Raw genomic sequence first — 25494 nt, forward strand, 5'->3', positions numbered from 1 at the left:
TATAGTCAATCAATAAATATTACATGTTTTAATGAGTTAATTATTTCCTTAAATATCAAGTCAAATATCAAAAGTTTTCCTGTTAGTAATAGAAAAAAGTTGGAAAAATTTTTAATGACGGCGTGACACTTGTTTCAAGTCGTTTCTTCATTAGTATATTTTATTGATTATTGATTTTGATCGACTCACTCATTTTCATCATTTTTATTTTTAGATATCGCATATCACTTTCTCTTAATTTCATCTATACATTTTAATTCTCTTTGAGTCTCTTCTACACCATTTATTCTTTCTTCGATTAATACCAAATATCTATATTTTTCTTGAAAAACAAATTACTTTTCTTTACTACTAATCATATGGACTAAATCTATGAACAAAGCTAGATTTGCAAGAAGACTAGTCTAGTAAGGCAGTGACCACTAACACAACGTGGTGACTGGTGAAACCTAAGTGGGTCCAAAGTGCTGCTGACTAGACGCAACTAATTCATCGCGTTAAGTAGAAAAAATGAACACATCCGCAAAAACACGCCAATTTGCAGGAATACACTTTTTTTTTTTTTTTTTTTTTTTTCTTTTTTCTTGCAATTTGCTGTGATACAAGAGGACGACGTCCACGACAACGAAGATCGAAGAACAAGTAAACTCCATTGATTGTTTCTTCTTTAAGCTTTAATTTCACGATTTCAGCTCAAATTTTCATCTCCAATTTGTCAAAGAGGATAAGAAGAAGAGGAAGATGTGGGTGTTTTATTTGATATCATTGCCAATGACATTGGGGATGGTGGTTATAACCCTAAAATACTTCGCAGGACCTCATGTTCCTCGTTATGTATTTTTTACCGTCGGTTATGCTTGGTTTTGTTCGCTTTCTATTATTATTCTTGTCCCTGCCGACATCTGGACGGTAATTTTATATCTGCTTTCTCAATTTTGATTTTTTGTTGGATTTTGTTTGATTCATTGATTGTTTGATTTTACTGAATTTTTTTGAAATTTTCACGAATTAGGTTTTATTTTGTGTGTGATTGGGATTGAAACTATTCCGGGATCCAACTCTCGATTGAGTTAGTTTGGGGGGGGGGGTAGCAGTTTGTGTAGAAGTTTGATCTTTTAGGGATTTAGCTTTTAATTGATTATAGTGTTGTGCTGATGTTTTGATCTGAATTACACCAAAAATGTGGTATGGGGGAAAATGCCAATTCAAGAGTCTTGGGGCATCTGCATGTTGATTTATATGTTAATTGGATCTCGAACATATGACACGAGTACTAGGGGTGAAGTGAGAATTCTGATTAACATAGGTCTTGGATTTTGTGGGGTTTTAAGTCTGAAATGGCTAGTTGGGGATAGTTGGGAATGCTTATACTTGCATAGTGAACTTAGAATAGAGATGATTTGACTAGGGAGGATCTAGAAAAAAGAAAAAAACTAGTGATTTCGATAATTTAAATAAAATAAATTACATTCAACAACGTAAAAAACTTCCATCCAGCGTTTGATCAAGGCCAGGGCTATCTTAAAAACTTTAGAGGGACACCTAAAAGAGAGTTTAAAAACTACAAGACTTTACATCACAAAATTAAGACTATCCTATACAAAGTCTAGCAAAGTTAGGCATATACAAGCACAAAGTTTTGTATGCCTATATCAGCATTATGAGCCAAAAAGCATGACAAGCCCAGTGACATATATGCATAGATCATGATTATCCACACACCAGCAACTTCAATAGAAGTATAGAACTATAATCATCTGCAACACATTTAGCATATCCAAGCAACGAAGTACCAATCACCAACAACTCAGTGCAATAGCAAACCCAATCTCAGCATCTAACTACGCAAACCTATGCACTATATTGGAACTTGACACACCATCCACTGCACCAGATCAAGTATGTCACATCACCATAAGCAACATCAAAAACAGTAGGCAACAATCTGTCAGTGCAAGGTGCACACCAATCCTTAGCACCTCATCAGATGATCAATATCTCATACAACAGCAAACACGTGCAAATTTCACTAGCTCGAAATTACACATTCATAAATTGTGTAACTCTAATTCACCATCATCTAATTTGAATAATGTATCTATAATTATTAAAATAGCATAAAAAGCCCTTATTTTTTTTGAAAAAACCTTAACTTGCACAATTGTCAATCTAATTCAATGAAAAGTCTAAATGAGCAGAATAACCAAATACAAATTATCAATAAGATGAATGAATAAGTAAATAATCATATACAAATTACGATGGATGTTCAAAATAAATACCTTTTAAGTTCAGAGAAATGCAATGTGTCTATGACATCAATGAAGATTAGAAATTGAAGAGTCGATGGCAGCTGTGGCTGTCACCAGCTGAGCGGACCGGTGGAGGGCAGGCCGGTAGACGAGTGACGGTAAGAGAGTGAGATGTATTTTTGGATGAAAATGGTGGATGTCGAATGGGTTATGTTCTTATGATCCCCCTAAATATAAAAAGGTTGATGATCAAAATGACGAACAAGATCACTCGATTCCTCTCTTTATCTTTTACTTTGATATATACATGTGTAAGTTGATCGGTGATAAATACTAACACTTCTAGGTTATATTATTCTCTTTTGGCATAATTTGTATGCGTTTTGGGCTTGTTTAATGGCTATGGTCTAATTTGTACTTTGAAGTTATGTCGATTCCGTTTAATGTTTGTATATTTAAAGCTGTGATGATGATTGCGCATCTTTGAAAATTGAGTCTTGTCTAAATTGGAGAAAGTAAGGTCCTGTGTAATAGAAAAAATAAAAGATTAAGCATCTATAATCATAGTGACTGACTAGATTAAATTGAGTCTTCTCTAAATTAAGCATCTATATTCATGATTTGTAGAGAAATTTAGGAGTATTAGAGTTAGAGAAACTATTGAGTAAGTTAGTAGTTTATTTGAAATACATGTTCATTATATAAAACACAAAGTTAAATTCAATATACAAATGATAATGCAGTGATTCAATCGTCATATTAAACGTTATGATTTTAGCTCTCCAATGCCACCTTACTCGCCTCATTGTACTGACTTACAAGATATTTAAGTCAAGGTCTTTACAACGTTTGTTTGATATCTGCTTTGTTCTGTCTTTTATATCTAGAACTAGGAAATCATTTGTGCGATGCACAAATTTATTAATCTTTTCCGACATATTTATGGAAATTAAAAAATATAAAAATTTTAGAAAAAATTGTTAGTACCTTCTAAATTCATTGATGTAACTGAATTGTAGTTTTCAAATATCTATTAAATCATTAAATGTATTATTTCTTTTTTTTTTTTTAATAAAACGAAAATATTAATTTTTTTTAACTTTAAAAGATCATGATTACATCATTATATCAAATTGAAGGGAAATATTTTCATGATAAAATGACACCTATGCATTTTTTAAGGTGCATGATGTGAGCATGTTTTATTTTAGTAATAGTTATAGATTAGTTACTTGTGCTGTTCATATATCACATTGCTATTTTGACCCTTTTTAGTACACAATAACTCAAGTTGGCAACACCAGCAAATGGGAGTCTCATCCTGTCTATCAGGACTTTCTTGAAATTGTGCTTTATACTCCTAGATGTTTTTGTTTGACTTTGTTTCTAGTGTTGGACTTGTTAAACTGCTTTTGTAGAGTGAAATAGGATAAGAGCTTCGTAGAGGACTTACTCGAAGTTGATAATAATGTTACTGCAGACTGTTATTGGTCACTACAATCAAGTCATTTCGTTCTTTTGGAGCTGGTCATATTGGAGCACGTTTTTGTTAACATGGTATGACTGTTATATTAATTTCTGATGATGGTTGTTGCGGAAAGTTTTGGTGGAAGCTAAGTGATACAAATAGTCTTATATGTTTGGGCTATATGATTCTGCTAAGCAGGGCTGTGGTCCCCCTTATTCAAGGTTATGAAGATGCTGGGGACTTTACAATGACAGAAAGATTGAAAACCAGTGTGCATGTGAACCTTGTCTTTTATCTAATCGTCGGATCCATTGGTCTTATTGGACTCATACTCCTTATCACTATGCGCAGGAACCTGTCAGTTGCGACCTCTGTATATTTTTGCGTTCTTTTTTTGTTCATTTCTTTCATCATTGAATTCATGCGAAAGTGTTATGACTTTTGGTCGACACTCCTCTGTGTCTGAACCAGGGAAGGAGGTGTCCTTGGTTTTGCGATGGCATGCTCCAATACGTTCGGACTTGTTACAGGAGCCTTTTTACTTGGTTTTGGTTTAAGTGAAATTCCCCGCAGCCTCTGGAAAAATGCAGACTGGACTTTTCGGCAGAAAAAATTGTCCCATAAGATTGCGAAAATGGCTGTGAAACTGGACGATGCTCATCAGAACTTCTCAAATGCAATTGTGGTAAGCTTAAACTGCATTACTTGGAACTGACACTTTATTCACACATGATGATGTGAATAAATGTTGTTCGAACTTCTCTAGTTTATGCCATTTTTCCATTGAGTGTAAAAAGCTCCTTGTGGGCGCAATGTGGTATCAGTACATAATTCACATGTAGGAGGGGTAAGTACTTGACATGGGCTGTTAAGATACAAAATATCCCTTATAGATCATTAATTTTTGAGCCTTTATGAATTATGATAGATCTATTATTGAGTTTCTTTTCCTATATTATATGCTTTGGACCATCGGTGAATTTCCAATCACTTACTTTAGCGAAGTCCCTCATTTTGTTGATCATGCATCTATTTAATGTTGTTTCTAGCTAACATCATATCCTTTGCTTTCGACTTTGGGGGATTGCCAAGTTCCATGGAGGGATGGGGTTAGGAGATGATGTAGAGGCCTAGAAGAGATTAGGACTTTATGAAGGGGCAATTAGAGCTTGATGTAGAGATAATCGGGCCTTGATATTGATAGTATTGAGAGGATTCCAAAAGGACAATTATGAGTTTTTTTTTTTTGAATTTAATTATCTCTAGATCAAATGATCCCTAAGATCTTTAAGGAGGAGCACATAATGGGAGTAACATGCAAATCTTGAGTGAGGGGAGCAGGGAAGGGGAGTGCGTACAGTTACAGGTTTAGATTTGTGATGAAATTCTTTGTCTAGATTCCAAGGATAGGCATTCAAGAAAGTCAAAACTCAGCCTTTGTGTTTAGGGTATGGGAACGCTTATACCTAATGGGATTTAGGAGTTAGGTTTATGATTAATTTTGTGTCTTGGTTCCAAGGATGGAGAATTATAACTCACTCTTTGTGTTTAGGGAATGGAACCCCACCCTTGAGGGTGTTCCAAGACTCTTCACTTTAGGCTTAAGCTTTGATAAAACACTATCTATAATTCTGTATTCACTCATGAGGTGAACTAAATTCCCTTCTGCACTTTAGGCATTATATTTTTGAAGTTGGAATATGATGACATGGATAGTTACAAGTTTAAGTTTATGATGAAATTCTTTTTCTTGATTCCAAGGATGCGGATTCAAGAAAGTCAAAACTCACCCTTTGTGCTTAGGGTATGGGAACCCTTATACCTAATGGGATTAAGAGTTAGGTTATGATAAATTTTGTGTCTTGATTCCAAGGATGGAGAATTGAAGAAGGATATAACTCACTCTTTGTGTTTAGGGGATGGGATCCCCACCCCGAAGGGTGTTCCAAGGCTCTTCACTTTAGGCTTAAGTTTGGAGAAACACTATCTATAATTCTATAATCATTCATGAGGTGAACTAAATCCTTTTCTGCACTTTAGACACAATGTTTTCAAAGTTAATATGATGACTGCTACAACTATTTCTTATTTAGGGTTGATTAAAAAAGTGTTAATAATGCTAATTTCTTCCATCATGGAATCTAATATGATAATTTTCAAAAAACAATGCCAAAATTTTAATCCTAACAACTACATGAACCAAAACAAATGAACATGGATCGCTAACAAATATAATACTTTGTTCAACTTTATTTATTACCAATCCATAGGATTGTAGCTAAGAAATCTTTTCAATGGTCATTTACATAAAATATTCTTTACATATGTGCGTACTTTCACACAAATATCAATTTTTAATCTCACTCTTCAATCGTTCTTCATTCTTCATTCTTATGCTTAACATCTTAGTATTCTGATCAAAATCTTCGTTCTCGTAAAATATAGATGAAAGATATTTAACATTCACTTGGAAAGATCTCTATCACATTTAAGATACTTAACAAATCCAATATATTTTAAACTCACTTGGAAAGACTTCTCACATTTAAGATATTTAACATCTAAGTATTTTGATCAATATCTTAGTTCTCGTAAAGTTGCCCAAAGTTTTTAGTATCCCAAGATATTTATCATTCACTTTGAAAGATCTCTATCGTCTAGTTGTAGATCCTGTGCGTAAATAAATGGACGTGCGGTGGCAAAAATATTAAGGCCACTAAGTTCATGCACAAGTAGGATCTTAGGAAAGAAATAAGAAGCTTGATGTAGACTAGTCATGATTGGGAAATTTTCTATCGTTCCTTCAGATGTAGTTTAATTGATTTGAACTACCAAATACTTGCATGGCATACCACTTTTGATATAATAATCCACAAAAGTAATTCTGTTTGTAAGCTTTCATGTGCCTTATCCATTACAATGAAAAATATGTGCAAATTGTTTAATCATATAGTACTAAATAACTTTCATGGTGGATCGTATTGACTCTTGGCATAAAACCAAAGTGGTTTCAAAAATGCTTGACGTTGTTTAATCACCCTTTTCCATAACTTTATGGCGTGGTTGATAAGTTTCATTCCCATGAAGTTTGAAGAGTCTTGAATCTCCCCTTTGTTTTTGTAGATAGGTTATATATATTTTTTTTGTCTCCCAATCTTTGACATCTTATTTGTTCTAGATAGCTTATTAAAGAGGGATAGTAAAATCTGAGATTTTTTCTTAGTGCAATGTGTTTTCATGCTTTAATCTATTATTTCGTTGTGTAGAATACCCTTATTGTTTTCTCATTTTGCTTTTTTAATTGATACTATTCTCTATTAGGTTGCTCAAGCAACATCTACTCAAATGTCAAAACGTGATCCTTTAAGGCCTTATATGGACGTCATTGATAAGATGTTGGCTGAAATGGTATAGAAACTATTTTTTCATTACTATCTCATGATAGTACACATCTTGATGTATCTCATGATTTCTATTATCTGGCTCAGTTCAAAGAAGATCCATCTTTCAAACCACAAGGAGGGAGATTGGGTGAAAATGACATGGATTATGATGCAGATGATAAATCAATGGCTGAGCTTAGGCGTCAGCTAAGAGTAGCTTACGAGGAGTATTATCGATACAAGAGGTAGATTATCCTAAGAAAGAAAGGAGTCTTTTATATGACAATATATAAATTTTGGTCTCTGTCTGGTCTTCTTTTTGCTGTTCTATGTTTTATGTGATAGTAATAATTATTGTAGTATGCTAGTTTTTGTTGTCAACTATCATAATTTTGGATGCCTCCATTCTTTGGTTCTTAAACACAATTGCACTGGTGATAGACCGAGATTACTTGTGGAGATTTTATAAGCATTTTAACTTTCTTTAGAGATTTACTATGTTATAGATATGAAGATTGAAAAAAATTTGAAAAGCAACAAATTAAATAACAAGAATGAGAATAGGCTTGATGAAACATAGTAGGTAAAAGTGTTAGGTCGAGTTAGAGCCTTATGTAGGAAGACACTTTAGCAACTACCCTATGCTGGTTTGACTCTTCGTCTTGCCTTACTGCTATCGGGACTCCCTAGTCGTCACTTCAATTGTCAAATTGACACTCCAATTATCTTGAAAACATATTCTGAGGCACAAAAGAAAATATGAAGATGTTTTATGTGATATGTGCTCACAGCAAGCTAAAAAGTTGAAATTTGATACACACTAGCAACAATTTAAGCTGAAGGGTGTTACACGTATATGAATGTAAAGGGTTCATAATAAAGATGTCAAAATAGGAATATGTGATTTATATGTTGTGTTTAAATTTAGGACAATGTCTTTGTGTCTTAAGTTTACAACATCGACATGTCAACACTTGAATATGTTCCTATTCTCGACATTCATACTCGTATTTGAGTAACTTAGGCAACTTCTACACCATCAGAGCCGTATGATGATGGCATTGGTATGAATAAATAGTATCAATACTAAGCTTAATGCAAAATCATGGATGTGAACTCTATAATGATAATGGTTACGCAACCACATTCAAGGCTATGGTTTTGCGGCGATCATGGCTTACTCAAAAGTCTTTTGTAAGGTGGTCACGACGCGGTGATATGATTAACATTTTACTCTTCCTTTTGTATAATCGACATGGCTTACGCTTTTATACAATGTCCCTTATCTTGTGGGGAAAAATATTTATAGTTTTTTGGTTTTAGATTATAATGGACTACGCAAAACGACTCATTAAATCATGTGCACCTTTATAGATGTGAAGTTGCCGATGATGTTTGCTACCAAGGGTAAAATGGAATGTCAAACTTTTCCCTTTGTCATTCTTACACCCTCCATACAAGTCACCTTCCATTTTTCTTGCGTTTTTCGAAACCCCTTTCATCCCGATCCTTTAGTTTTCTCATCGGTTCTTCTTGAAGTATTGGATGATGGGCGAGTTTGGATATGTCCATACCACCAGAGATTATTTGCATGGTATCATTGATAACAGCCACTGAGACCCTAAGTCCCTATTGTGATTTTTTTCGTTTTGCATTATATTGTTTGCACTCACCTACTTCTATAAACACATTTCTTTTTGAAATGAAAGCTATTAAGACCTCACACAAGTGAGAAACAAGATAGAAAACACAAGAAAAAAACAATGGAAGAAAGAACACACAATGTAATGAAGTATCTTGGATACCTCCCCCTCAAATGTTTATTTTATTAATGATTCAACAATACACTTAATAAAATAAACCTTTCTCTTGAAAACAAACTCTCAAGATACAGATCTCACAGACAATGTAGATGAACCTCAATACTAATGCAAAAGAAAGAACCCTCTCTTGGTATTCACCCTAGCTCCTCTCTATGTATTAGCTCTTACTCTTTGTTGTGTGTTGTATTATTCTATGAAGCCATAAGCCCTTTAAATAGTGGGCATACAACATTCTAGAACCATACAATAACTCAGGAATAATACAACAATAACTCAACAATAACTCATAGCTATAATGCAGCCTTAAAGAAAAAAGTAATGTAAGAAACAACAGTTGGCATTCTGTACTGGCTGCTCGAACGTGCAGTTGTGTCCTCAGCTTCTGCCTGCTGCACACTATGCTGCTCGAATGCCATAACCATGCTCGTTCGAGCAGCTTCAGCTACCTGTTTGCTGTTTCCTTGTTGCCTGGATCGAGCAACCTTTCCCCCATGCCTTGCCTCGTTCAAGGCATGGTCCAACACCCTTAGTAAAGCCTCTTCATGTCTTGATCAAAGCCTCCTTGCTTTGTCCAATGCATCTTATTTGCTCCACGTCAATCCCCTCATGTAGTGATCCAAACCTCTACTGATCAGAATTCAACACATCCACATCTTCCTTCTCCAAACTACAAGACATACCATGTTCGATTATGTGATCAAAGTTTTCTCCATGACAAGGTGATTTGGGACTTGCTTCAACACTTTTGTATGTTTTTTAACTTCCGAGCTTAATTTTTCTTAGAAGTCCAACGTTGCATTTTATTAACTTGATGTATATGATCGACTGAACGTGTGAGTCCCTATTCCAAACGCATCAAATGCAACATATCTTTGCATGAACATATTATCCTGTGCCAAGGGTGCAGAACATAAATCAACTTATGTTGTGGATGTGCTTCATGATAAGCTTTGACAATGATTCCTTTATACTTGATTCTGCATTATGAGTTTTGATATCATACTTTCAGACAATAAACTTGAAGATTAATTTCATAGTTTCTGGGTGGAATTTATATTAACGCGTGCAGTTATATTATGAACTTTAAGATTGTGGAAGTCATGCAAGAGGTTGTTTCAGTCATTAAGCTAGTCCAAGTTTGAGTAGAATACAATCATTTTCCTTTTTAAGACTAAATCAGTATTTAATCTTGATTTCTTGCCTGTTGTCAGTTTATATAAACATGAATGAATTACAATTTAGCTTTGCTTGGTTTAGCTCCTGAACTGTTTTTGGAACTGTTCAGGTTGTAACGTATGGTTGATAAGTGTCATTATGTAATGTTCTCTTCCATCAGCTTCTCCATAATATTTTCTTTTCTTTTTTTTTTTGCAGTGAATATATGACGTATGTCTTGGAGGCCCTTGAGGTGGAAGATACCATTAAGAATTTTGAGCGACGCCATGCTACAGGATGGTATGTTGTCACCTTAATCTTTCCATATAAACTTGATCTATCCAATTTGTCTTTAGTGCTGATAAAAAAATTGTTGAAACATGAAATGTAACTGTGAGTAGATGCTTAGGCTGTATGGCTTTCTGTGAGTTATGAGTATGACTCTGGATTTGGCAGCAACCTGTCTGATTTTGATGCAAGGGACAACAATCTGAATAGGATATACTTTCTTTAGGATATAAATTTACTAGTAATATCTTACTTACTGAGCTAGTAGATATCAAACTCTGGCAGATTTGATCACGGCATATTGCATTTTACAGTGGATAGCTGATTAGTAGAAGTTTTTCTGTAAATTAGTAGCTCTCTGTTTGTTATTTTATAGATAATTAGGTTTCTTTTATCATATAGTTAATAGTTAATATAACAATGAGTATCTGGGTTTCTATTTTCTGTAAGGAAAATGTAAATTTCAATATGCCTCTCTAATTAGTAAAAGTACCCAGGATTGAATCTACTTTTTTTAGTCTAAATTGTATTTGCCTAAACTCCCTTTTATTAAAGTCTTTGTGGTTACTTCTTCCAAAATCGTGTTTAAGATTGTCTAAAATATGAATGGCCCAGGAGGTTCCAGCTGTCATGATTTTCTATAGATGTGGAGTTTTCCATGATGATTATAAGATTTGAAATTCATGAAGCAAAGATCATTATGAACGGATCAGAAAAAGCTTTCAAAATTCTGTTTTGAGGTTATTGGTTTATAGCTAAAGTTCAATCTTAGCTTTTAAGCTACACTTGGCATTTGGCATATCTTGATTTTGTAGATAAATTGCTTCATAGTGGCTTGAATGCATGATTCTTTTTTTCCTTAATGCTTTTTGTATATTGGTTCCTTTCTAATAATTGATATCTCTATTACTTATTACTCCTGCTGTCTTAAATGAATTTTTCCATTTTCTTTTCGAAAAAAGTTTAAAGGAAGTGAAAAATGAGATAGAATAAAGTGGGTGGGTGAATAGGGGAGAACTTCAGAAGTGAGTGTTCCAAAAAGGTGTATGTGAAAATTAATTGGACTCCGAGAAAAGAAATACTTCCTCTGTTCTGTTTTTGTTGCTACATTTGCATGGGCACAAGAATTAAGAAAAAGTATTTACAACATATAAAAGACAATTACCCTCCATTTTAATTCTAAATTGAACATGAAAAAAAAGGAAAACAACTTTTGTACTAAAAATAGGGGTAAAGTAGATATTTATATAGTACATATTAAAGTTAATGAAGTATAGAGTAGGATAAAAATAGGGGTAAAGTAGATATTTTTATCGTTGTTTTATTACTAAAAATAGAAATGTAGCAAGTAATATGAAATTGCCAAAAATGGAAAATGTAGCAAGTATAATGGAACAGAGGAAGTATGTAGCAAGATGTTTTTACAGAAAAGCGAGCTATAGAAAAGAGGTCAGTTCTCAAGGTTGACTATTAGTGAGAAAATCCTGTGGTATTTGTCCTGTGAATATTGGGGTAATGGAGATGTTTATGTGAATTGAGCATTTGGAGCTGAAAGTTGAGTGTTCATATTCCCGTGTATTGATGGTAAGTTTAAGGTAAGCCAAAGACGGAAGTAAATGACCTATGCATTTATATAAGGTGGTCTATACTAAGACCAGACTGAGTTTTTTGTGCTCTGTGTATGTCTGAGACTAGACTGTGTCATATATGCCTGGTGATTAGCTCTAATCTGCTGGACTCTTTTTACTTGTTTGTTGGTAGTCGTTTTTTTCCTCCTTGGTTTTGGGACTGATGTGTAGCTGCAACTTGTGGAAAGTTCATAAATGAAAAGATTGTCTTTCTCCTCGCCAGAATGGTTTTAATTTACGGATGTCTAATGAAGTTTGATTATTATTATTGCTTTCGTATATTGGTTTTCTATACACCTAACCCGAAAACCAGAATCGAACTCGACCCAACCAACCCGATCCATTTTCCTAAAATTTGATGAAAATTTGAGTTTTACGTTAATATTTTCTTGTTACCACCTACTATTATTTCGTCATTTTTTATCTTTTGAGTTAATATTCAACTACTATGACTTGAAATGTTGTTTTTGGCCCTTCATAATAAGACAAACATTTAAAACTATTTTAACGAAACAAATTACATGCTATTGTGATAAGAATAAATTAAGGGAAATTCCACGTGGTAACCCTAAGGTTTTGGGTTTTCCATGTGGTAACCAAAACTTTTAAAAAATCCACGCGGTAACGCTGAAGTTTACCAAATTGTTCCATAGTGACCTTTTTGCACATAAAACGTTAGCAAATGTTAATTTTGAAGCTTTAAGGTTGTTGTACGCCTATTTATGCGACTCGCCATTTTAAATGCCATCAGTTTCAACCTTTTTCCACAAAACATAAATCCTAACTATACAATCCTTGATCTAAATCTTATTTTTTTCCCCCAAACCCAAAGATGGTAGAGTTAGGGTTTATGTTTCGGGGGAAAAAGTTGAGACTGATGGCATTTGAAATGGTGAGTCGCATAAATAGGCGTACAACAGCTTTAAAGCTTCGAAATCAACATTTGCAAACGTTTTATGTGCAAAAAGGTCACGGTGGAACAATTTGGTAAACCTCAGGGTTATCACGTGGATTTTTTAGCGCTTTGGTTACCACGCGGAAAACCCAAAACCTCAGGGTTACTATGTGGAGTTTCCCATAAATTAATAATAAATCTGCAATCTGTTGGGACCGATTCGATCGATGTGACAAGTTTAGTTATCTAGGCAAGTTCTCATTGATAGATTAGTAACAATCGGCTTAATATCTGCAGGAAATATGTTTCAAGCCTGCGCGGAAGTCGTCTTGGCACAATTGGCTCCATCTTTGATACTATTGGTACTATCTAGAACTTCCGACGCCTTTAACTTTTGAATAGCTATAGCTGGCAATGTGAGCCATATTTTTAATTGTGATATAAAACATTGATGATTCTCAATTGATTCATGCTGCTGAAGATGTAAAGTGTTAGTATTTTGAATACGGTTCTTCCGTGTTTATTTTAAACTGTATAATATCATCATGCTATGTTTATTTTGGCTGTTCATAGTTCAAAGCATTGAAATCTAAAAGCAAAATGTGCTTTTTTCCAGAGTTATTATGGCGCTGTATCTTGAGGAAGCAACTACAAAAACTTTTGGCTATTGTACTTGGTTGCATGTCAGTTGCAATTCTTTTGGCAGAAGCAACGCTGCTTCCTAATGTTGATCTATCTCTTTTTTCAATTCTCATCAAATCTGTGGGAAGACAAGAGTTATTTGTGCAGGTAATCTGATATTGTAGTTGTTAAATGTTTCTACCCTCACTATGCTTTTCCTTTCTTCATCATTGCTTTTTCTGTCTTCTATTTAATCTCCCCTCAAGGAGACAAAAAGTAGGAAGACTTTTTTTTTTTTGAAAATATTCGTAATGGTGGATTTGGAATTTTGGGGATCAGGTTTCTTAAAATTAATTTCTTGGAATCAATGATTTTTCTGATTGATGTTCGAAGAAACCCGTTATACTACATAGGTACAATCATTTTGGAGGTCAATTGATATGTTTTGATGGAGATTCTATTTGGGGTTGCTTTTGGTTGGTGCAATTACTTTGTAGCTCTTGAGTAGGAATGAGATCCACGCAATAACTAGAAACTGTTTCTAGACTGTGAAAATGAGGGATGCTATTTGGTTAATTTCACTTGTATATTCTATAATATCCATGCTTAAATGAGGGACGCTATTTGGTTTTTCACTTGTATATTCTGTAATATCCATGCTTAAATGAGGGATGCTATCACTTATATATTCTATAATATCTATGATTTCGGTGAAGAACAAAGGCAAAATGCTAGTCCCTTCGTCTCATCTCTCAGCCACACAAATCATGCAAGATGATGTATTAGTAATATAATTTTCATATAGTTTGGTAAAGGGCATAGACAGATAAATTATTACTACCTCTGTTCCAAATTCTTGTCCCACTTAGAATCTACAGAAATATTAAGGTTTATTGAATCTGAAGGATTTTAATGTAAATGCGTAATAATTATTTAGTTAATGAAATATTATTTTATACGTATTTATCAACAGGGACCAAGTGGGGAATAATAAGAGGTTAAAGATGAAAATAATGCTAAGTGATGTGGATTATTGTATCCAAAAGCATTTGATGACCATATTATAGTCCAAAAAATATTTTTAACATAGTGAAGATCCAAAATGAAAACAACTTTTGAATTGCTTGTTATATAAGCAAGAATAACAAATTAGAACAGTGGGAATAATGCGAGTTGGTGGGACCAAAAGGTGGAGTTTTACTCACTTCTGATAAAAAATGACCGTTTAACTAGTTTCGGATAATCGCACATGTTAGTGAAAGTGTCAAAACTCATGACTTTGAACACTTGATCGAACATGCTTTGTCTTGTACTTGAAGAAGAGTGATGAAGATGTGTCGAGTTGTGTTGGTTTAAGGTTTGGAACGATCGATGAGGTGCTTAATGTGAGGCAATGAGGCTTCACTAAAGGTGGGAACCATGCCTTGAACGAGTCAAGGCATGGCTTGATGGTTGCTCGGACAAGGCAACGAAAAAGCTTGATGGACTCAGAGGCTGCTGCTCGTTCGAGCACTTGCCCTGCTCGTTCGAGCAGCCTAGGCTGCAGCAGGCAGTAGCTTCTGTTTTGATGGCTCGTTCGAGCAAATGATTGGCTCGTTCGAGCATGCACATTGGATTCTGTTTCTGGTGAGGCATTGAAAGGTTGCTCAATTCTTGTTTAATGCTATATTAATTGCTATGTATATTATCATAGTCAATTGTGAGATGTAAATGTGAGTTTATGGTAATTTATGAGGAAATTCTATGAATGATGTATGCCTTGCCCATTAATAGGGTACATCATTCATAGAATTACACACCACACAAACACACATATTGTGAGAGGGCTAGTTCAATTGTTAGAAAATTGAGTGTGTTCTTACTTTGTTCTAGTATTTGTTATTTTGAGAGGATTGTCTCAAGATAGGGGAGGTTTAATTATACTTGTATTGTTGAATCCAATTATAAATAAAACTACATTTGAGGGGAGGTATCCAAGATCCCTCATAAACATTTGTGTTCATCTTTCCTTATTATTCTCATCCTTTTTGGCCATTGTTGAATCTCTTAAATCTATCATTTTAGCAAAAATATTCCTCTTAATTCTTCCTGGCTTTTGCAACAATAATAATGTAGTGTTCTTGTTCCCTACCCTGCTATTAAAAATTTGGGAAAAGTGTTGTTGATAATAATGATAAATATTGCTATGATTATGATAAGGATGAAGCACATTGTTGACTATATTTCTCATTCACTACATATCCTTCCTCTTTGGATTGCTTTACAATTATTATGGAATTTTTTGCTCAGCTCATGTTTGCTTATCTCATTTTCTATCTTTTCACCTAGCTGCCTGTTCCCCATCTTTCTCTTAAGGTATTAGTGTTCCTATTTGATCAGCAGTTATAGTGATAATGTACACAGAGCCCTAATCTGATTATTGCTTCTTGGGTAAAAAAATTGCCCTTTTCTTATTTCACTAATTTCCTCAGCGATATGAGACAAAAATAGAACACTATATCTGTATACAAAGTCGATATACTGAATATTCATACGAGTAATAGTTTATACTCCCTCTTATTCACTATTAATGTCTCATTTGATTTTTGCACGTTTGCCTATACACAAATTCAATTTTAAATATCACTAATAGTGTACAATTGAGATTTTATTAAAAATTGATATTAATAAAATTTACATTGAGACGAATCAATGTAAGATCCCACTTAAATGTGTGATTTAACTTACAAATAAGAAATAATACAAATTAAGAGTAACCGATGAATAGTATAAGAAAATCGAATGAGACAATATCACAATAATAGTAAATATATTCGAACTAAAGCATAAAAACGAAAGTGTAAAAACATAAATATCAAATGCTACCTTCAGCTGCTCGGGGTTTTCAATGGAGGAATGAAGAGGGGTAAGACAGGGAGGAGGCTGGGAAGGGATTTTGTTTTTGTTTTTGATTTTCTAGCACCTTTTTTCCCCTTATTCTCATTTACTTTTCTTTTTCCTTTTTTGGATGAATTCCTGTGGCTGTGTTGTTATAGCATGTGATAAATGTGGTTGGAATGTTATGAGTAAACAACCACTATAGTTCTGTTATTATTCATGGTTAATAAATAGGTGAAATTATTGTAGGAAAACTGATGAAAGATGAGATTATTCCGAGTAATTTTTCCGAAATTATTTTGGGCTTCACTTGTTTTGAGAATTAGGTTTAGTTGTAGCCGTGATAATTTATTTATGCATTTAACTGTATCCTTTGCTTGCTTGCAGGTTTTTGCATTTATTCCTCTGATGTACATGTGTATATGTACTTATTATTCACTGTTAAAAATTGGAATGCTGATGTTTTACTCTCTGACGCCAAGACAAACAAGCTCTGTCAACCTGCTTATGATTTGCTCGTAAGTCATTCTCTATTTCTCGAGCATGAGCATTGGAAACTATTAATGAGGATATGGCTACATAATAAGTATCCTTTTCAGTGAACTTTACAATGATTTTATTTTTTCCAGGATGGTTGCTCGTTATGCTCCTCCGATTTCCTACAATTTTTTAAACCTTATCCGTCTTGATCGGAATGCTAAAACTATCTTTGAGAAGGTAAATGTCATTTAGTAGCCTTTTCTGACATTCATGACTTGTGGTTCTTTCTAACTAAAAGCACAATGAACTTGCATAGCAAAGAGATCCTGCATGGCAATAATGAGGTCATACATTTTTTATTTTGGGTTTTGGGAGGGGGTGGAGAAGGGAAAGTATTGCTTTTGCCTCACATTACAATGGCACAGTGTATTGACCATGGCATTCTGGATACAGTGGGGGCACCTATGATTCATCTAATGTGCGAATACATTTGGTAGGACATTACACTGAGAGCACCATCTTACACTCTTTGATCCCTGACATAGATAAGGATTTCATTGGTTTTCCTGTGATGTCATAATGCAAGACATTTCGCATTGGTTATAAATCTAGTGTTAGGAGCTTAAAGCTTTCTGATGGTTGAGATGCAATTCTAAAGTTTGATTGTAGTAGTATTGTATACACTTTCAATAGCAGAAAGATTAATTTTGATGGAGAATAGGAGAAAGATTTTGAGTTTACTGTAATTACGAAAAATGGATGCATGATTCTCCTAGCATATGAAACCATTCTGACATGCTATTTGTTTATTTGATTGTCTAGCCTGAGTTACCCCGTACGACTTGTTTGCTATTTCTTATTCATTGACATGTATCGTAACACGTTTTGCATACTTTGCTCAACTGGTGATACGCTTACAGCATCAACATGAGTTACCCATTATTTTCTTATGAATTATTTTACAGCGAATGGGAAACATTGATGATGCTGTTCCCTTTTTCGGAAAGAGATTCAACAAAATTTTCCCTCTTATTATGGTTATCTATACAATTCTGGTTGCATGCAATTTCTTTGATCGGGTGATGAATTTTTTTGGAAGTTGGAAGAGACTCAGGTTCCAAAGTGAAGCTGACGATATGGATGGTTTTGATCCATCTGGAATGATGATCTTGCAAAAAGGTAAATATAGCAGAACTTAAGTTTTTAATTTTTATTCATCGACTCGCTATCATATCGCATGGTTCAATTGCACAAGAACTAGTTTTCAAAGTCAAATAGTCAACTAGATTGGTGCTATATTGGTGCCACACTCTGACATTTACAATGTTACCGGGAACTCATATCCTACATAGTGCATTCATTAAACAATGATTTTCTTTGAAACACATTTCCTATTTTTGGTCCAAAATGAATTGTCAGTGTCTTACCCTTGTCTGAGTGTACACGGATACTTGGACTAAAATTAAGAGTTCTAGTTGCACTAAATAATTGTTGTATTTTTAAAAACTGATTTATGATACCCATGTGTAGAACGCTCATGGCTTGAACAAGGACACAAGGTTGGCGAGCAAGTTATACCACTTGCAAGGAACTTTAACAATGTCAGTGGTGATGTTGAGTCTGGCATAAACAGAAAGGTAGTTGTTTTTTCACACTTTGTTTTTGTAGAATTTCCAATAGAATATTTTATGGAAGTAGGGTTATAGTTTTCAATGCCTTTGGATTACGTTGCGTTATAAGGAAAATTGTTCATTCCTATTTTAGGATGCTGTTGAGATGAAAGGGTCTTCATCCACGGACGATATTAAAGGTAGTCTGGTGAAAACATCGAAGTCTGAAACTCGTCAATATAGTGGGAGTAGGGAAGCGATAAGCCACAAATACGCTGTGTTGAGAGAGCAGAATAAGCAATCATCCAGCGCAAAACCATCAGAGAATACTATAGCTTCGGCTAAGGTGTCATTGTTGAATACCGAGACTACTAATTCTGCAAGTGACCAAGGACGCACATCATCTGGTATGTCTTCCACATGGCAGTCAATGAAAGCGGGTTTTCAGAATTTCAAGACAAATCTTGAGTCAAAGAAATTTCTTCCATTGCGACAATCACAAGAAACAAAACTTCTCTCTCATGATTCCTCTTCTGAATCTCTAGATGAGATATTCCAGAGATTGAAACGCCCTTCAGACAGTTCATCATATGTTGATGATGATGATGATACGGAAGCCAGAGACTCAAAATCAAATAGATAACACTTCTGTCTGATTATAGAGATGTACAGGAACCACAATGGAGGTATGAGTGCTTAATATGATTGTATAGGTCTAGAGAAAGGGTCAAGTGTCCACTGATGAGCACATTCTTTTGCTGCATTCTTTGATCGCACCTTGCACCCTGTGATCCTGCCTTGCTCCTAATCAACTTAAACGGACTCGTAAGGCCACAATATACACATGTATGAGTTAATTCTTACCACAAAGAAAACCGACACACAAGAAAATCTTTTTGTATACTTCTGTATAAGTTTAGGTCATGGGCCATTTGTCAAGTCTAGTGAATTTTGAACATGTATCTTGACAAGAATTACTATGAATCTATTTTACTGTATGTATGCTGGAGTCTATATTATGCCTTGATTCTCTTCTACATGAATGAATTTTTTTGATGGTGGAGTGGATCCAAATTCTCGGCTTAATCAAGGAAGGGTTGTAAGACGATGGGGCAAACACGTGATCTTGGATGGACTCTCGAGCGAATTTGTTGTGTTAATCTTGGGGAATACTGACTAGTACGTTGTTTAATAATGTAATTTAGTTTGTGTTTGCTGTTATTCGACAAATTAATGCTTAGGAGCCTTGGTCAAGCTGTAATACAACTTGGCATTTTAGGGCTGAGTTGCTGCCTACACTAGGCATCTAGTTGTCGCCCCTAAAGCATCGTGTTTCTGCCTCATTTGGCTTGTTTTTCTTGCTCTTTTTATAGTGAGGAGTGTCGATATTTCTCGAGGCCTTTCGTATGAGAATCTTTTACTTTTGGTTTTGTCATACCTTTTGCATTGTGAGATTAGAATTTTCATGTTGAACTGGTAAGCATTGCAAGGTTTGAACTTGAATTATGAACCAAAGACAATTTGTAACCTAATGGCCCGTTTGGTTATATGTACTTATTGGTGGAAATGAGAATAATTTGTAGTGTAAATTTTCATAATATATACCATGTATCATTCTTATGGTAATGAAAGTTTAATCATAAAACAGTTTTTTGTCACAATTTTTCATTACCATCTAGTATCATATTTTCAAATGATGATGTAATGGAATAAATTTTGTAAAGAAAATAATATTGTTGAAAAAAATAAGCATGAGCATTAAACTTGTCAAAAGATAAACGTACTTAAATTACACCAACTTTTCATTACTATTTTTACCATTTGATGGACCGTTAGTTTTCTTTTGTTTATAGAAGTGGGATCTTCTTTGGAGAAGTTTACCTCTTTGAATCTTGTTGGTTTAGAGGTAGCAAATTTCTTGAACAAATTTCAACACAATTTCCTATAAATTGAATAATTCTTCTCTTCGTGTGGATTTAGACAATTTTTCCAAAGCGAGAGTTAATCTTTGGAGTATGTTTTACCCTCTACATTCACTTTGTGAGCTAATTCTTAAGAATTAAAATAGGTATATAACTTGGAACTTTGTTGTTGATGGGCATGGTTTAGGGATGAGTTAGGGAAAATTTGAATAAAATAAGATTATTTAACAACTTAATTTCAAAAATAAGCCTTGTGAAAACTTAATTCCCAAAATAAGCGTCCGTACATCCAAACCTAGCCTTGGTGTAAGTCGTTGTTACTAACAGCGAAAGACAAAAAAAAAATTAAATTAAATTAAAAGTCATAAGTCGCTGTGAGTTGACCAGTCAACTTCGTAAGTCGTTGTTAGTAACAGCGACTTTAAGGTTAACTGATCAACCCCTTAATCTCGTAGGTTGGAATGAGGAAGTAACTGATCTTTGAAAACTTAAAATTCATTAAGTTGTTGTTACTAACAGTGACTTAAAAATAATATATATATATATATATATATATATATATATATATATATATATATATATATATATATATATATATATATATATATATATATATATATATATATATTTTAAGTCGCTGTTAGTAACAGCGACTTACTCCAAGGCTAAATTTAGATGTACGAATGTTTATTTTGGGAATTAAGTTTTCACGAAGTTTATTTTTGAAATTAAATTATTAAAATATCATATTTTATTCAAATTTTCTGAGTTAGGAAGGTTTAATGAGCTAATCATTAACAAATAAAGGATAAAAGGGTTGATGTAATAATATGTTTCAACACTCGCTAAAGGTTGTTACACTTGATGTGTATTTGAAAATATTGCAACTCTATAAACAGACGACTACTTAAACTACACTTGTTTATAAGTTGACAAAGGAAATAAAATTTCAACTTGAGTAATTGTTGTCACAAAAGACCAAACACTCTTAACGTCTAATGTAAATTTACTTTGAACACAAAGCTTTCTATTTGATTCTCAAATTTCTCAACAAAATCCTCCTGCTATTCTACAAATTTTTGTATTCGGTAAGAAAGCTAAGAAAAATAAGTGAACAAAGGAACCACATCCATTTATAACGATATATAACATTCTAGCAACTATATGACCGTATAAAAAACAAGCTCTATCTATTAGGATCAGTTTTAGATTTAATTTAGAACCATACTTTTGTTTGATTTTAGATTCATAAAATCCACATATCTAAATCGGGGCTCATCTTTTTTAGATCAGCAAATTCGAGATGGGTTTGTATCTAGCCTTATAAAACAGATCTAGATCTGGTTAGATTTTACTTGTTATCATCCCTACTAATAATGAGTGAAAAAGATAGCCATAAGAAACTTGCTAATTAATCATGTTATTCTAGCAATTAGGTAGGTTTCCAAATGAGGTCCCTAAGATAATTGTCATTCAATAAGATATGCTAAAGTATACATCACTGAAGATGATCTAGGATGCTAAGCAGTACTAAGCACAATATGGAACTCAACAGCTTCCATACATCTCAGAGTGCATTCTTTTTTACCTTGTTTTTTTCAGGTGTACTCAATTACTTTTGCACAGATAAAAATTCAAGGTTAATTCAGCAATTGGTAGAAGAAATCAAATCAAACCTAACCAACTATTCTTGATCTCCTGACTTGGTCTTCTCCATGTTTTTGTACATACATATTATACAGCTATGTATCGCGACTCGTTAGGAGATTTTATCCGTTTTCATATACGTTTAGTTTTTTCATTTTTAACCTAGATTTACTATATAAATCTGTTGGTGTCACCAGCTTTACTAATTCTTTTTCTGGAGTCTCCCAGGTTTTCATCTACTTTCATTTTAAAAAAAGTTAATTTCTTTCACTAATGTCTTTTCTTATTTGCTTAGAAGTTAAACCCTCCCAACTAAAAATTGTGCTTTCCTTGATTATAATAGAATTAAATTAAACAATAAAGATTTTTCAGTTTATCGTATCAAAATATAGACTTTATTGACTACAAAATCATCCATATTGACCATATAATCTATTTCGTGACTATTACTACGACCGTGATCAAAACTGTATTTTTAAACTATACTGCTTATTAAAACTCATATTATCACTAATTATAGATTTAATTAGATTAAAGTAAATTCACTAGAATAATCGAAAAAAATTCAATTGAATATCTAAATAGTCACCTTAATTAATTACCATTAAAAGAAAAAAAACATTATTTTGACAAAGAAAAAAAATAAGAAGCAATATCACAACAATGAAGAGATAAAGTCGAACTCTACATGTCAAATGGTCCAAATTTTTGGTCATGATCATGACACATAATTAAAAAAATCTATACAACTTCAAGAACACCACACAATAACTCATCATCTTCCTACCCCTTTTATCCCCCGCGTGAAGCTTATGGAAAATGTACCCAAAAAAGAACTTTCCATGATTAGTACAATTTTTTTTCTTATGATATAGTACATATAATAAATAATCAAAGTAATAAACCAAAAGAAACAATATTAATAGGAATCAAAATACCTATTTGTTATATATGATTTGTCGTCTTATATTCATCTTTAAATCCTGATCATAACTTTTATGAATAAGGTACATCCGATATAATGATAATGATCACAATACCTGATTCTTGATTGAGGGTTTTTAACCGCAACCTTCTTAAGAAGTATATATAATTTACTGTCGTCTTTCATATATCTCTTATTAAATGTTGATCATAACTCCTATGATATGATGTGAATACCTAATTCTTAGTCTTTGTAATTTTAGTAATCATATTATGAGAAGTTTGGGTTTCTTTGAGGGTCTTGGAATGCGTTAAAACCCCTTTAGTCTTCCTACTTGTAGAATGAATCAATTTCTTCAAAAACCCACCTTTCTTTTTCATATCCCCATCTTCTAAAATCTTCCCACCATGACCATCCACAAAATTCAAATTCTTATTCTTATTCTTACCAATAATACCCTTTTCATCACTAACACAATCAAAGTTTCTATTTTTAGAAAGTGGAGCACAACTCACAGACCTACTCTTTTTCAACCCATTATTCAACACCATCCCAACTGATACATACGCCTCCGACCCGTTTCTCCGATGACGTGGACCCGAAGATTTCCGGGTTCGGGTGGTAGTGGTGGTTGAAGAAGATGAAGCAGTTGAATAAGGAGGAGAAGAAGATAAAGAAGAAGTATAAGAAATAAAAGTAGAACTTCTATTGAAAGAAGGAGATGTGCTTAGCTTTGTTAGCTTTTCCCTTAAACATGATGAACAAACTCCTGGAATTTGTCTTTGATTTAGATGTCTTCTACACTCTGATGAATCTGATTCTGAAAATCCCATTTGTTTTTATGTATTTTTGTTATAATTAATCTATACTTTATATATACATATAGATATGTAACATCTAAGATGGCTATTTTGTGTATTTGGTTTTGTGGAAATTGTGGGGAAGTGTTTCAATCAAACAAGAAGATTACTTGAAAGACTCTTTTATTTATACTTCTATCACTTTTTTTTATTTATATGAGGAAGTTCCTACAAAAAAATGTTGATAAATGTATTAAAAAAATATTAAAAGAAAATTGGTGGAAAAAATATAGAGACCACGAATAACAAAATATATTTAAATATAAAATGATGATGAATAATGTTAATTTTATCTAAAATTTATGAAATAAAATAGAAAGATTCTCTATGGAAACACTCAAGATGGCAAATAAGAATTTCTTTAAAGGACGGAAAGAGTAATAATTATAATTTCTGTGGTTTGAAATACATGCTATATTGCTTATTGATATAAATCACCGTTCAGATTGCAGTTAATGCGTAAGAAAAATATAATCAAGTAAAATTTTATTTAAATTGTCTAATCATATATTTTCATGATATTAACTTTTTAGAATTTTTTGTCATATAAAATTCAATATATAAATAATTTAGATAACAAGTTAAATTGAATAAAAAGTTATATATATAATAAATATAATGGAACATAATAAAAGCTAATTAGAGTTTTAGACTAGTCAATAGACAACGAACATGTTTCCACGAAATTTCTGTTGACTCTTGAGTTGTACCCCCACGCACGAACTCTTCTTGCTAGTAAATCAAACCTATTTAAAAGGTTGGCTTCTTGGAATATCCTTTTAATTCCTATTTTTTTCATCGTAATAACTCGTTGGATATGTGTTTCCTAAATGGGACCTATAGAAAATCTCTTAAAAAGTGATAAAAATTGTAAAATTTAATTATTAGTGTACATGATTTATTTAGTATTTTGAAAGAGAGATTATTAATTGCCCACCTACTAAGAAAAAAACTAAAAAATAGAATACTATAAAAGTTTTGTATGAACTTAGTTCACATTATTTTAGTGTAGATAAATCTAATAATAAGTATTTTTAATAATTGTACTTATCAGACAAAAATACTTATAATTTTAATACTATCCTTTTTGTACAATAATTTTAACTTTTGATTAATCATAAATACTCAATTTTAGGGTCCCCTGTCCAAGAATATTATTGCCCAAATAGTTACCGATTTTTACAGGCTATTTACTAAAAATAGAAAAATCAAATCAAATATCAAAAATATTAAAAGTTAAAAGTTATAATAAAAAAATACACATACTTGATTTCTCTTTTTTATTTTTTTATTTTTTAAATTATTTATAATTTAATTTTGAATTTTCTTTTTTATTTATGCAAAATGTTATATAGATAAGAAGTTATTTTGATACAATCTTATCAAACACTTCTTATAATTAAAATTCTTCATATGTAACAAATAATTGAAATTATAATAGAAAAGTCAATAAAAAATTAAATTATTTTAAGTAATTTTCCAAATAATATAAACCAACTTTATACAAAATTTTATTGTAAAGATAGGCCATCATTGTCAATTAAAGTATTTATGAAATCGTTGTTGGAATAAATAACACTCCATTGTCATAAGCTACGTGTTTTAGTCCAACTAATGGGAGGCCCATTTCAACATTGAAACGTAACGAGTAGTCATAATA

General features: G+C 32.9%; 2 protein-coding genes across 2 annotated transcripts; one reads left to right on the forward strand and one right to left on the reverse strand.

Annotated features, from left to right (window-relative positions):
- Positions 1 to 530: 530 nt before the first annotated feature.
- On the forward strand, positions 531 to 19482 carry LOC130820472 (uncharacterized). Its single transcript, XM_057685860.1, has 14 exons — positions 531 to 909; positions 3733 to 3809; positions 3919 to 4077; positions 4192 to 4405; positions 7042 to 7128; positions 7209 to 7348; positions 10301 to 10381; positions 13190 to 13254; positions 13509 to 13681; positions 16778 to 16908; positions 17020 to 17107; positions 17836 to 18049; positions 18401 to 18507; positions 18635 to 19482. Exons 1-14 carry the CDS (start codon positions 742 to 744, stop codon positions 19121 to 19123), a joined length of 2193 nt encoding a protein of 730 aa, XP_057541843.1. The 5' UTR covers positions 531 to 741; the 3' UTR covers positions 19124 to 19482.
- A 3131-nt stretch (positions 19483 to 22613) lies between these two features.
- LOC130820473 (uncharacterized) lies at positions 22614 to 23960 on the reverse strand. The gene has a single exon (XM_057685862.1). The coding sequence runs from the start codon at positions 23805 to 23807 to the stop codon at positions 23211 to 23213; it is 597 nt and encodes a 198-aa protein (XP_057541845.1). The 5' UTR covers positions 23808 to 23960; the 3' UTR covers positions 22614 to 23210.
- Positions 23961 to 25494: the final 1534 nt, after the last annotated feature.

This window comes from Amaranthus tricolor, chromosome 8, assembly GCF_026212465.1.
Source record: "Amaranthus tricolor cultivar Red isolate AtriRed21 chromosome 8, ASM2621246v1, whole genome shotgun sequence".
Taxonomy (NCBI): domain Eukaryota; kingdom Viridiplantae; phylum Streptophyta; class Magnoliopsida; order Caryophyllales; family Amaranthaceae; genus Amaranthus; species Amaranthus tricolor.